The sequence below is a fragment of the Manduca sexta genome, unplaced genomic scaffold, assembly GCF_014839805.1.
Source record: "Manduca sexta isolate Smith_Timp_Sample1 unplaced genomic scaffold, JHU_Msex_v1.0 HiC_scaffold_53, whole genome shotgun sequence".
Lineage (NCBI taxonomy): Eukaryota > Metazoa > Arthropoda > Insecta > Lepidoptera > Sphingidae > Manduca > Manduca sexta.
In genome coordinates this window covers 13,837-28,795 of record NW_023595330.1, presented here as the reverse complement: position 1 = coordinate 28,795, position 14,959 = coordinate 13,837, and the positions used below count along the sequence as shown (strand labels likewise).

General features: G+C 44.0%; 1 protein-coding gene across 1 annotated transcript; it reads right to left on the bottom strand.

The window, feature by feature from the left end:
* Nucleotides 1-5,151: 5,151 nt before the first annotated feature.
* LOC119193431 (mediator of RNA polymerase II transcription subunit 13-like) lies at nucleotides 5,152-14,679 on the bottom strand (the record flags this gene model as incomplete). The annotated part of the gene is given in 24 exon segments (XM_037447032.1): nucleotides 5,152-5,401; nucleotides 5,776-6,017; nucleotides 6,212-6,423; nucleotides 6,426-6,462; nucleotides 6,690-6,967; nucleotides 7,215-7,587; nucleotides 7,949-8,074; nucleotides 8,121-8,192; nucleotides 8,314-8,665; nucleotides 8,667-9,128; nucleotides 9,217-9,384; nucleotides 9,597-9,796; nucleotides 9,915-10,091; nucleotides 10,245-10,481; nucleotides 10,516-10,556; nucleotides 10,727-10,799; nucleotides 10,801-10,920; nucleotides 11,417-11,554; nucleotides 11,556-11,615; nucleotides 12,220-12,342; nucleotides 12,682-12,853; nucleotides 13,492-13,649; nucleotides 14,092-14,202; nucleotides 14,532-14,679. Coding segments are annotated over 24 exon segments (4,213 nt in total), but the record flags the coding sequence as incomplete, so codon positions are not given.
* Between the last annotated feature and the right edge of the window lie 280 nt (nucleotides 14,680-14,959).

Below are 14,959 nucleotides of genomic sequence, written 5' to 3'. Positions count from 1 at the left end.
GACATTACGGGGCCATAGATTGTCATCAAAGAATTGTCATTCAATTCTACGTTGCATTTCAGAACGAACAAAAATTTTTTTTTCCTATACCTCAGATTCTATACCTTCACTGCTACACAGGCTCTTCCGTTAATATTTTAATGAATTTATTCAATATCTTTGCATATTCCCGAGTGTGCTCGCGCGTCGCCAATTAAGAAACAATTACATAACGCTGTTTACTCAGACAGGAGCCTCAAGGGCCTATCTCACAAGTTTCAAGTAAATTGTATTTGACTGTTGAATTTAAAACAGCTAATGTAGACAATACTCATTTTAATTATCATTTATTTGGAAGCATAGTTTTTGGTCGACTTATACAGTTTTGTTTCGAGAAACATTTACTTAGTTGGGAAACAAGCCCATTTTATTGTTGATTCGGTCTTACCTCGGGTTTAGAAATAAAAAATTCGCACTAAATATGTATAAGCACTCCTTCATAATAAATCACTACATTCCAAATGCAAATTAGGACATTTATATGTAGATTGCATTGATATCTCGAACATTATAATTTATATATTGATTTTAGAGATTTATATTATTGTAAAACATAATGAAATACTAAATTTGTTAAAATTATTTGTATGGAATAAATTACATTATCTTGTTACTGATGTACAGTCAGCTAAAAAGGTAAGCTGAATACATTAAAAACTTCAAAACGCTTATACATAGAAGTTAATGGAAATATATTTATTTTCTTTATCTAAAATATAGGAAACCCTATGAGGTTTGTAAAAAACGAGTGTGACACGAATACAAAGTTTAAAGTCGATTTGTGATTTAATATTTTTTAATCTATTTTTGTGTGCAAATATAAATGTGAAACATAAAATAAAACAATGCTGTTTAAATAAGTCATATTTTATTCATAATTATTATTACCTATTTTCACAGTTATTTATAAAGTTATATTAATATCAATTATTACACTAATTTTGTATTTACGAATCTCCAACGATTGTTCCATTTAGAAAATTTAATTTCCACATCAATCATCAGATTCGATCGCTTACCAATACTATGTGACAAATGGTGAGGTCTATGTACAGTACCATCCCGATTCCCTAAAAAAATTGACAAATTCACAATAACAAAAAAAGTCAAAAACGAAAAATCCTAAAAATAATTCATTCAACTACAAATCTCGCTTAACAACTGTACAAAATATTACGAGTGGTTTCTTTAAAAACGTGTTCCGTCGCACATACTCATCGGCAATGTGGGCAAATAATTAACGGTATTAGACACTACGTCGACTATGTACAAAATGTCCTTTTACAAAACAAAATATAAACTATATACAACATCATTAAATATTCTCAAATGCTGTAACACATTTAAAACATTTTATATTCAACTAGGCATAATTCAGTTACGCGGCGGGCGCGGGACCGTCCGTGCCGTGTGCCCGTGACGTCACGCGCCCGCGCTCTCTCTAGCGTACAACACTCCTGTACAATTGCCTAACATCTCCTGACCGCTTCATCACTGATGCCACCGCCAGTACAATAATAATTAGGTACTAAGCAACAAATAATTTACAATTTCATTTCATTTTTTTTTTACAATTTGTTCAATACGAAATGGGTTATAACTTTTTTTTTGCTTTGACTCCTCGGAAATCAGTCCACATGAATGAGACAGAATGGAATAAAAATCAACTATAAGTAACACACGATTCACATCACGCGTTAGACTTATGTATGTACATGTGTTTTCACAGCATATCCCTCGCTACTTCTTATCTTTTAATAATATATTAAAATAGAAAATTTCATATATATAATATAATAATATATAGCTACTATATTTGGAGATTCGACGACGCGACATCGCCACGCTGTTCAGTTTGGCTCCATTTATATAAAACATGTTATCTAATTAATACAAATGCTACATCAAACATCATCTAGGGGGCTCTCTTTATTACTATTTAACTAACCATAAACTATTGGTGTTAGTAATTAATAATCGAGCGGAGGTTTTCTCGTATCATAAGACATTATACTAGCGTAACTTTAGAATGTGTTGTTTGTGCGGCCGCAGCGCACGCGCGCCGCGTGCAGCGTGCAGCGTGCAGCGTGCAGCGTGCAGCGTGCAGCGTGCAGCGTGCAGCGTGCGGCGTGCAGCGTGCAGCGTGCAGCGTGCAGCGTGCAGCGTGCGGCGTCCGTGCGGTGCGGCGCGACATTGTCAAGTAACTATTGAGCTTTGTTCCCTCGTATAAATTATATGAGTAAACAACTCAACTTCACGTTCGAATTGTCTAAATACAATTTGTTCCTAAAATGCAATAACTTAACGATTCGCGCATCTAAATCGTGTCGAGTAAAAAATATATAACAGATATAGAAAATAAACGTAGTGTACAAACAATCAAAAAGTTTTATACAAAAATAGTGTTTAAATTAACGAGTAAATACATTGTGATTAATTAATGACAAAGAAACTAAAAATGGATACCGCGAGACAATATGTGGACTTTGTTACAGGAAATTAAATGTTGGTACAAAAAAAATTATTAAAACACTAAACATATCTAACTCCTTTGGTAATTCATACCGGTTTATATATTAATAACGAAATATATTACACATAATTACAGCACAACAATGTAAGCAATAATTATACATGACCGAAACAACTTGTGACTTTGAGATACATTTGGACGAGAAGTAGCCGGAAATTCGGCTAAATCTGGGCGACATAACATTAGTGATCATTTACAGAACTTGAAAAAACTCCAAATAATTTCTTAACACGTCCAAGAATTTGGCGCAGGGCCGTAGTTAGAATAGAACACAGGGGCCATAAAAATCAACTACACTTGCTCTTATAAAGTTGTAGAACTATGAGCGTGATAAATGTGTTATTACGCCCTATTTTATGAACGATGCCCTACTCTAATAAAATCTAGCTGCGGGCCTTGTCTATTTACTTGTACAATTCTTTCTCTGTAATTGCCATGGTACGTTATAATGAAGAGATTCCGAAAATACCAAATTCAAGTTTTAAATAATGTCATATTTTTATGAATTTTATTATGTTATACTAATTTAACTAACACATTACTTTTACGAGAGGTCGTCTGAATTCATTAATATAATTAAGTGTTTAAAAAAAATTCTAGACTCCGTGCGTGAACAAAAAGTCTCCCACGTGACAACTGAATATGTCCTGAGCTGATTATTTACATTACTAATGTTTGTGTAAACTGCTTAGAAAAACGGTCAACTTAAAATTGATATTATCGTAATCTCTCCGCATTTATAATCTACAATAGAAAACATTTTGCAAACATACAAAATTGGTGTCACCTGTAACAATTACACTATCTACTGTTCTTTTATATTTTTATATCTTTACAGTATTACAAAATCTAAACCTAGCTTCGGTAAAATGTTTCGGAAATTTTCTATATCCCAGCTGCGGTACTTCCGCTGTATATTCTAACTGTTATTTATGAAAAAAAAAACAACTATATGTATCGTTCTACACAAAATGAGGTTTTAAGTATGGAACATGACATCGGGAAGTTATCGACAGGTTTGCTAAACGGCAAAACTATAATGGAAGTTATTCGTTTGTTTAATTTTTATTAGAAATGAGAGAAGGGGTTATGTTTTTTTTGTCGAATGTGTTTTATAGAAATTTATTTTGCCAGTATTTAAGGCCATGTTTGTAAATGTTTCATATTTATTTATTTAAAGAAACGCCAACAGCATATATATTAATTAAAATCATGTTGTTATTAAAATGCGATATGGCAAAGGGTTCGTAACTGCCCATCATAAACAACACACATTCGACATAAAAACATCCTTATAACGTCAAATAATTTAAAAAGTAACATAACGTCACACGCTGTAAACTACACTAACACATCGAAATGGTTGCACAATACGTCAGATTGGACCATTGTGGGTATCCTTTGATACACTCAACTATCGATCTAGATTCCCGGCTTACGACCTATAATTCTGCTATCCTCGCTTAATGTATTCAAGATTTAAAATATAACAGCGCTTCATCTCAACAAAAATGTTTTTACAAGTTGCGTACTGATTTTTATGTATATGTAAAAACAAGTACAATTATTTGATATTCACGATTATTTTTATAAGATTTAAAATATGATTAATTAGATTAGTAAAAAAATAAAGATTCTTAAAATTATTTTTGTAGTTTTTTTTTATGTAAAAAAATATGACAGAATTATAAACAATGAAAAAAAAATATTATCTGTCGACAAATTTACCAAGTGTAAAAAAAAACATTTTAGTAAATTACTTCATTACTTATTTATAATTTGATCGATTTCTGGCATATCATCGATAAAAAATTGTATTAAAAATATTCATTACAAATTTATAATCAATAAGCAATTTGTAAAAACATCCTTACTTATCCTACGCGCCGCTCCTTCCACGTCTAAATAAATAAAAAAAACATCGCCCATGCGAGGTGAACTCACGCAGTTGTCCGTCACAATGCTTCTGATCGAGGCTCTTTCCTTACATTTTATCACATAATAACTACCCACAAACGCCTGATTCGGCGTCAACGAACTACGTCACTGCGATTTAAATATCTCTATCTTTGTCACATTAATCATTTAAATATTAACCCCAGGCGAGACGAATATACATCGCAGGCGAGGAAACCAATGACGCCCGAATCAAGATTTGTAAACTACTCTTAGACCTTCTTACACACTATTCTAACATCCTCAACAATTTCTCATTAGATGTTGAACGTCCAGGCGCAAATCTGGTTTTACAATCTCTAGTAGAGATCACGACATTCGATAAACTTGAGTCGATAAATTGTTTCAACACTATTGAGCATTAATTCATATCGATAACAACGTCTGCGCCCGTCCCCCCTCCATAACTGGTCATGAGATTTTTAAATAACAACAATTCTATCTTACTCGCTGAAATGCCCTCAACATTAGACATGTCGATATTTACCGACGCCTAACAAATGTCAAAATTGCGCGAAAATAAAATCCCTGGCTCTAAGTGGTAACCATAAACAACAAACATCACCAACCTCGTCTAAACAAGCATAATTCAAGCCTTACTCTTCAGAGAAAGAGACGGGGTCTCTCTTCAGCTTCGATACAAACTTCCCTGATGGTAGCCGCAACTCCGTTGTTGGTTTTGAAGGTGACCACGTGGTCCCATTGGTCGACTGTTCCTGTAGTAATGAATGCGCTGGAGTTTAGCCCAGCGCCGCCGCCGTGTGGTACAGCTGCATGAGGACCTGCACGTGCAGCGGCAGGCAGGAGAGCCGATCGTGCGTGTTCCCGTCTAAGGCGAGCCATGACAACGCGTTGTACCCCTCCAGCACATATCTGAAATATTCAGGTTAATGTTAGACGATAGTTATACTTTCAAGGATACAATGGAAAATGCCAAATGCAGTGAGTTGTTTGGCACTTTAGTTTGGTAAGTAAAATAATAAAATGTACGTATTATTAGAAATATACCGTCTGTATTTGACCTCTGACTCAATAGCTAATCGAGAGCTTCTGGCGATGTGTATCTACGCTCTTTGGTAGACCGACCCATGGGCAGAAATAGGCAATCGGGACATTGATTGTAGTAACATCCCACATAATACATATAATGTACGGTAGACAAAATGTACAGAAATCTCACTTAAAACCAAGCTTCAATTAAATTTAATGTTGGTATGCCATATCTGTAATGTAGACATTCTGATTACCTGAGGACATCGGTGGTGGTCTGCGAGTCGAGCGGGTGCGTGTTGTGGTCGCGGCGCTGCGTGAGCGAGGTGAAGTCGTCGGCGGCGTGCACGGAGTGGAGATGCAGCGCGTTCTTGAGGAAGGCGGGACACGCGTCGCGCAGGTGGCCGCAGCCCGCCCACCACCAGCCCGGCATCGCGCCCAGCGGCGCCGTCGACACCAGGTACCCGAGCGCCAGCGGTTGTTGGAGTACTGTGCCCACCTACAATACCAATAATAGTGTAAGTCAATTTGATGACTAGCAGACAAGACATTAACAACGAATATTACCTAGTGGTAGGTATCGGGACTTAAATCCCCCAATATCGATAATTCTAATTTTCTTTTTGTTATTTATACTGTCAGAATATCATAAAATAAATACCCAATAGATTCTCCGCATCAATATCCCTATACTGACCTGCTCCTGCTGTCCCTCGTGCGCCTGGTGATGGTGCGCGGGATGGTGCGCAGGCGCAGGGGAGCCGCCAGCTCGTCGTCGGCACGCCGCGGCGAGTTCGGCGCCCACATGTTATTGAACATATCACCGATTAGCAAGTCGTTGATGTTGTCATCGGCCATGTCCTCGTCGCCCATGTCCACGTTCAGGAACATCATGTCGTTGTCTCGCCGTTCGCCATCGGCGGCTCGAATGGCATCTGGTTTGACTGTGAACAAAATAGCACTGTAAGACAGATATTTAGAACAATAAATCATATATGATAATACAGTACCTGATATTGTAATGTAGCAGATGACCACCAACGATTGAATCAACTGCATGTGTGACGGAATATGGCCAACAACATAACCATGGGAGTTAACACAAGGTGTTTCGTTCGAAGTAGTATGAAGTGTTTTCCAAGCCGTAATGTCAAATTCTAATAATAATTACCTGCGTGGTGGCTGAGGTCGGGAAGACGAGTATATGCGTGGCCGTCACATCACGCGGCGTGTGCAGGTGCGACTGTATGGACGCCTGTGAGAACCGCTCATCGGGCGTAAACCGATCAGCCATGAGTCGCAGACACGAGTCCGGCTCAGTGGAGACCAGGCACGCAGACAGGATGCATGGGACGTGCGTCGGGTACAGCACCGAGCAGCTGCCGCAAATCTCGCGCAGCATGTTCGACGCGCGGTCTAGGTGTTTGCGCGACAGTAGCCAGCTCCAGCCTTACAAACAATACATCACACGTCAATAATAGCAGTATTCATTGTTCACTGCAAAGCTCAATGCAATCTGAAAGTCATTCTACACAACAAACAGACCGGCATAATCGCGGGGACTGGCGCGAGATAATCATCCCTAGTCAGTCGAGACTATTTGACAATGAATGACAAGACTATTTCAATCTATCAATTCAGTCAATCATGATTATGATAATGAATAAAGTCAGAGTGTGTATTGCGCGAGACTCACCCTTGAGTTCGCCGTGTCCGATCCGTCCGACGCGTCCGACGACGAGGCGCCAGGGCTGCGCGGCCTGGCTCATGACGCCGAGCGTGAAGTCCATGAGCTTGGTGAGGCCCATGCGGCGCGCGGGCCCGTTGCGTCTCCGGCGCGAGCGGTGCGGCACGTGTATGTTGATGGCGGCCGTGTCGAGCAGCTCGCCGCGGGCGTCGGTGGCGGCGGCCAGCAGCCAGCGCTGGTCGTGCGACAGGCAGTAGGACACGAACAGCACGGCGCCCTCGCCGGCGCCCTGCCCCCACGTCTCCGCCACCTCCTTCAGCGCGCGAGGCGCCGCCAGCACCCACGCCGGCGAGAACAGCTTGTACGCCGCGCGGTTCTTCTCCTGCGATATAATAACATCTTACATCCTGCACACTTAATTAGTGCATTAAGCGACAGTGCTCGAAAGAGACTACAGAATAAAGATTACAGAAATTACAAACATTAAGAGTCGAGTTATTCATGTCCAGTAATAATTAAAACAAAAGATACTAGGTAATACAAGTTATACAAGCAGTTTTTTTTTTGCTCTTACATATATGCACTATGCAACCACCAAGCAAAGTGGTATATAGATTGCTATCAAATATGTCTATTTTCCCCGTAGATATTGACTCGTATAATACGTTACAATTACGAAGAAGCTTTAAAATATACAAAGATAGTTCCAGCAAACTAAGTCAGTCGACAGTGTCGGTACATACGTCCTTGGAGTGCAGGAAGAGGTTGGCGTGCGCGGCGGTGCCGAAGCCGGTGAGCGACTTGCCGTTGGCGTGGTGCGCCAGCAGTCGCCGCGCGCCGCTGAACACACTGAACGCCAGCGCGCGCACCTCCCCGCGCCCCCGCACCGCCCGCGCCGCCCGCCACGCCGCCCGCCCCGCCCGCCACCGCGCACTCCTCGGTGCCGCCCATGCCCCACACCTCGCACACGCTCTCCAGCGACACGATCTGACAAACAAATTCGATAAGTCAAATTACTTGGATGTACCATGCGGACAATGACTACTTAAGACCATTGCAAATCCTAAAAGTTACCTGAATAATAAAGAAATACTTAGTGTAGGTGTACCTTGATGAGTGGATTGTGGTGCATCAGATGCGTGTGTGTGGTGGCGGCGAGCCGCAGCAGGCAGTGCAGAGCACGCGCGCGGTCCGCGGGCGCGGCGGGCGGCTCCACCAGGTACAGCACCAACGCCGGCGGCCCGCTTTCGTCCGCATCGCACAGCGCCGCGCTCGACTGCGGCGCCGACGCCGGCTCCGGCTCGTGCTCCGGCGTGGGCGACGCCGAGCCCTCCGCCCGCGCGGGGGACGACCCGCCCGTGCCCTCGAACAGCGTCCGGTCTACCGGCAACGCCGCCAGCTGAGGCACCACATTGCGCAACGCCTCCGCGTACGCCCGCACATACTCGCCGAGCCGTCCGGGGCAGGTCGCCAGCCCATTCGTCCCTTGTTGCCGAACCACCTGAGGCAGGAGCTCGAACAATGCCGTCTCTTGCGATGCGACCCACAGGCCTGTGACGTCCGAGCCGGCAGGCTTCGTACGCGGTAGAGAGTTCACGGAAGAACATGCGTAGTGGATCTTGGAGTGCGTCGCAGTCGGCGCCGACCACGACGAAGGCGACATCACGCGCGTACGAGTATGGTTCTAACGCGAGCCGTTCCCAATGACGCAGCGCGTACGGAGACAGTGAGACCCAGTCGCGGTCGTGTCCGACAAGCAGTGGCGGCACTGGCTGCGGCTCGCACAGGTCCTCATTGCCGCGGCCGGCCAGTCGGTGGAACTGCCGCCAGGTGAGCGGGCCGGTGACACCGTCCCACATTCGCGCGCCGCAGCACCGTTTTTGTATCGCGTCCTGGAGTAGCGGCCGGAGTCGACGCATTAATCTGTTTGATAAGGCAAAACAACATATTATTTTCGTTGTAAAACCATTATAAACAAACTCAATAATAAATTGCGCATATAAATATTTACCTGACGACGTCCCTGGAAGAGCGCGGCGCGCGGGCGCTGATAAAAGGCCAGCGATGTACGGCGCTGCTGTTGGCGGGCGCGGGTGCAGGCGTAGGCGTGGCGCCGCCCAGCGACCCCGTGCGCGCCGCACGCAGCGCACGCGCCGCCGCACTGCCGCCGTCAGAGTATCTGCACCACACAACTTGGTTAGTAATACAGACACAATCCGTTAGTTTCTCATCACATCATCAGATAGCTACTTTAAAAGTGCCTATAAATGTAAATAAAGACTAACTGTTACAAAAATTTACACATCTAGAAATATTAAGAACGGTTTAGATCTAGTTATCATGTAGTAATTAGTAACATAGCCGTAGTAATATAAGTGCTGCAGTACTGACTCGAGCAGGTTGAGTCGCAGGTCGTCGTGCGCGGCGCGTTGTGCGGAGCGCGCGGCGGCGCGGGCGAGCGCGGACGCGTTGCCGCCCGCCAGCGCCGCGCACTGCGCCACCACCACGCCCGCCACGTCGCTCAGCCCGCCGCCGCCGCCGCCGCCCGCCCCTCCCGGCTCCTCCGCCACGCCAGTTATCTCCATTTCATCCTGCAAATAATAACAACCATTTAGTATTGTTTATTCAAATTAATGCTAGTTTTATCATATTTTATAATAGGTTCACGTAAAAGTAATGACTGCCAACTTGTGTATAGATGTTACTCACCTCATAGAAAAGTCCGGCGCGATGGGCGAGGCGTCGGTTGACGACGGCGCTGAAGCCGCAAGTGCAGCGCGCGGGCTCGTCGTCCACGCCGCCACCTTCACCCTCCTCACCGCCGCCCTCCACTGGCAGAGGGCTCAGGTACGTGGAAGCGTCGCCGCCGCGGATGTTGCCCACCACCTGTGAGTGACCACAAACCAACGTCACTATACCGAAAACTTACATAGGATTGTTTCCCACTGACCATAATTTCATCGGTTGGACATAGAAAAAACGGATTAAGAACATCTAAGGCGAAACAGTTGTGTAGATAATATTAGGATCGATGCGTACCCTGGGTCCGGCGTTGCAGACGCAGAGCGTGCAGCTGTCGAAGTTGTGATCGCGGAAGACGTTGAGCACGGTGTCGGCCAGCAGCACGTTGAGCAGAAGCGGGCAGGCGGAGTGCGCGGGGCGGGGCGCGGCGGGTGCGGCGGAGGGGCGGGCACGGCCACGGCGCTCGGGCTCGGCGTCGGCGCGGGCGACGCGGCCCGGCGCGGCGCCGGCGAGCCCCGCGCCGCCGCGCCCGCGCTCGCGCGCCTCGTACACCCGCGCCGCGACCGACCCTCCGGGACTCGCTCGCGGGAGACGCGGACCGTTTCACACCTGCAAATTAATAATATGCATTCTATTTTCGATTGTTGTAGAATTACGGTGTAGTTTAGTTATAAGACTTATTTTCTGAGACGTTGTCATGACCCACTAAAACGATTTAATATAGACGCAATTATTTTACTTATAAAAATGTTTTTATTTATAAAACTATAGTAACTCACCGTTCCGATGCGAGTCGGTGTCGGTGTCTGCGTCGCGCTTGCCCTGCTCGCGGTGGCAGCGCGGCCGGTACACTGGCCTGCGGCGGCAGCGTCACCGGCGGCAGCAGCTGACTCGGCAACGTCGTCAGCGGCGCGTACTTCGACGAGCCCACGTACTTGTACACAGTCGGTGGTTTGAATACGAACGACCAGTCCTACGGCAAGAAGTAACACGGGGTTAAAAGACAAGCAAATAAATTTGATTAACACATTACACGAAGAATTACTTATCACCAATCTATGGTCTATGAATCAAGGATGTTTCAGCTTTAATTCGTTATGACGGAAATCTCGTTATGTACTCGTAATGTTACAATAACAGACAGTTTTCCTGCCCTCACAAGTGCTACTACAACTTCTAAACCAAGATCGACAGTAGCACGCATTTTATGACACAAAGCGGGTAGACGAGTCTCGGGACCAAAAACTTGTTATTATTACGTAACGCTATGAATCAAATAGAAAGGTTGGAGGAGGATAGAAGAGTTAGAAATAGTTGTCCACTGCTCTCCAAAGCAATGCGGAGGGCAAAATCATGAACTAAAAACGCATCTTAACCCCAAGTATAGGAATATTTACGTCATATGCCAGTTGTAAAGCATCACGGATAAAAGAACACGAGGACATGTTTGCTGGTGGTCCAGTGGTTACCTCGATGGCGGCGTCCGGTGGTGGGGAGCCGGCGGGCGGCAGGTGTCGCGGCGGCGGCACGTCGTCGGGCAGGCTGAAGCCGGGCGAGGGCTGCGCGTGCGCCTCCATGCTGGGCGGCGTGGGGAACATCTTGCTGAGCTTCCTCCGCGCGGACGCACCGGCCCGCCCAGCGAGACTCCTCGCCGCACGCCACCTGCATCTACACACCACATACCGTTCTTAGCAAAACTCATAAAACCATTCATATCTATGTAAATATTAACACACATGGATTATATATAAATAACAGGATTACGGTTATGCAAATAGAGAAAATTACTCTTACAAAATGTGATTAACCATTTTAATCACTTTTTTCGATCTATATCTAAAACGGACCAATCAGAACAAAGTTTTTTGACATGAGTTATTTCGATTGGTTTATACTTAGAATCGAATTGAAGATGGAGGTTGGGATCGTTTATTAAAAATGGTAGTGTAAAATACAAACAATATGGTTAAGAATCCAAAGAAAAAAGGGAAATTCTTTTTCATAAATAAAAAAAATATATATTTGACTGCAAACATGTAAACGAGTTAAAAGATATTTAGCCCGAGATTAGAGATATAAAAAATCGAAATTGAACCCACACCTTATAAATATAAATAAGTAACGGTATAACACTATGTTGTAGTATTTTTAAGTGAATATGCTTTACATTACAGAAAAATCAACTTTATCACTTAGATATAAAAAACACAATACTATCGACACAATATATGTATAAAACGTATATAGTATATAAAGAAGGGTGTACACTCACAAGTCTTACCGTCTCATCACCGCTGGCCGCGTCGTCCGAGTTGTCGAATATCTGGTCGAGGTCCTTGAACGTCGCGCACAGCCCGTCCGATGTGAACAGATTCTTGTACTCTTTTGTGTCCTCCTGGCGAGTGGAATGGTATGTTGATACCGTGAGCGAAAAATATTTTTTATTCCAAACATGTAGTCAATAATAATTTCAATGTAATCACATAACTTATCGATAAACTTTAGAATACCGACATCGAAGACGTAAAAATATTTTTGGAATTTACTCGCCACTAATAAATAAATACATAGAAAAATTACCAAGATCGATGTTAAGCTAATATACATTTAGAGATCGGACATGTAATGTATTTTCCAAATCACACAGCACATGTCTTATTTTACACTTCTATGCTCACACATTCTGTTGAAGTTCAAGATTACAGTCAGTTCAAATAAATGCATTGGTACAAACCGTATGGTCTTGCCGCTCCTGCTTGATCTCGACCTTGGCGTGGTCGAGCATGACCGCCATGCTGGTGTGGTCGTGGCCCGCGTACAGATCCTCGCCGGCAGCCACGCCTAGCGCCAGCTCCTCGCGAAAGCAGTTCTCCTCGCTTTTGAAACGTTTCACAGGGTGTTCCAACCTGTAACCAGATATTCATGTGTCATTTTTACTATATTTATAACCAATTTTTGTAAATCATCAACCTGTACTTAAGACCATATTTATGGTTATATAAAGTGTAGTGTAAAATGTAACCAAACATTGAACACAACACAAATGTACTTTTTGTTGGTTGCTGCGCAAATTGGTAGTGTTAATGTAGCGAGTTTCTGATACACGTCGGCGAGCGCTCCTGCCGACGTAACCGTTGAGCTCGCGAACATATTCAATTTGTATTATTTAGTCTCATATTTGGATTACCTTCTCCTTTCATCTTACACATTTCACGTCCGGTACAATAGCGCTCTAAGGTCCTGGGTTCGAATCCCGGGTCGGGCAAAGTGATATTTGAGTTTTTCTGCTCAGTATCAGCCCGGAGTCTGGAATTTGTGCCCGATATGGCGATAGGCCCGCCCCTATCACATCATGGGACGGAACATACTTGGCGAAAAGTGGGTGCCCTAGTTGCGCCTCTGCATACCTTCGGGGATAAAATGCGTGATGTTATGTATGTTATATATGTATTCATCTTACACATTTTATTAGTTTTCTGCGTTGTATTACATAAATATGAACCGTGTGGGTATGCGTGCTTGCGCGTGTAGCGTGTGTACTGACCATGCGTAGACGGTGGTGTAGTCGTAGAGCATGCGCAGCGCGGTCTCGTCCTCGAGCGGGTCGGGGCGGCGCGGCGCGCGCGGCAGCACGGGCCGGCGCGCCGCCTCGGGGGGCTCGCCGCCCCACCCCGACCAGCCCGACCAGCCCGGGGACTCGCCCTGCGAAACAAACACAATGTTATATTGTTTTCAAGATTACATAGATATTGAAACAAGCATACGTAGACATCGTCACTTAAGGCGATACCTCAAGGTATTTCAATTTCAATTTCGTCATATTAAATTTTAAAGGCCAAAATATCCATGATTATTAATTATTTTTACGTTTTTCTTTCAACTGCGAGAACTAATCACTAACTAGACGTGAATTTAAATTCTTTACTTGCCAATACTTGTTTAGTTACCCAGATTAAAGGTGAAACAAAATGTATGAAAATGGACCTTAAGGTATCGCCTTAAGCAGTACCTTATGCAATCTATTTGGTCACATAATTTCATGACAATCAACCAAGGTTAGTACTTTATTTTATTAAACTGATACTATTGCTTATAATAAGGCGAAATTATGTAGAAGTAGCAACTGTTTGCTTTCATATATTACCTGGTTGTACAGCTTGGGCGGCGGCAAGGATGGCGGCGCCGGAGTTGGCGGTGCATGCGGGTCAGGCGTGGGCGCCGGCGTGTGCAGCGTCGTCGGCACCGCGCCCGTGGTCTATGCAAATATACACACCAATTTCAATACACTTATCTTAATTCGTCACGTTATATAATGTAAAAACTGTGATTTGCTACCGCATTATAACTGTAACTCATAATGATCAAACAGGCATTTTCTATATCCATACTTCGTCGAATATGAATATTTCATTCATACGAATTGTTGCGTTTATTTATGAATATATTTAAAAATAAATTGTGAAGTAATAAACAATTAGACAAATATATATATTCTAGAATTTATTTCTTGTATAACGTAGTTTCTAAACTTATTGCAAAGCAAAATTGTCAATATGGAAGTGGATGGTGTAGTAGTGCAGTTACCTGGTGCTGTCCCTGCGCGGCGTGGTGTCCGGGCGAGGGCGGCGGCGGCCGGCGGAGGGCGGCGCGGAGGCCCGGGCGCGGGCGAGCCGGCGCACGAGCCCGGCGACCCCGCGCCGCCGCCGCCAGCGCGCCCGCCACCAGCGACCCTCTGCGGGCACCACACGCTCATTACCGACACGACACATACCACACGTGCGGGACGAAACGAACCACCAGTGTCACCTCACCAACATAAACTCCATTTAGAATATTCTTTTAGAACGGTTTAAAAGGGAACTCATTTTAAATTACATAAACTTGTGCTGTATTAAATTTTATCGATATAAAATTTCTTCATCATCGTCATCGATCTAATTACAAAAGCGATAATTTTTGCACTGTCAATATTGTTATAAATCGATCATAGAATATTTTACACGTCACACTGA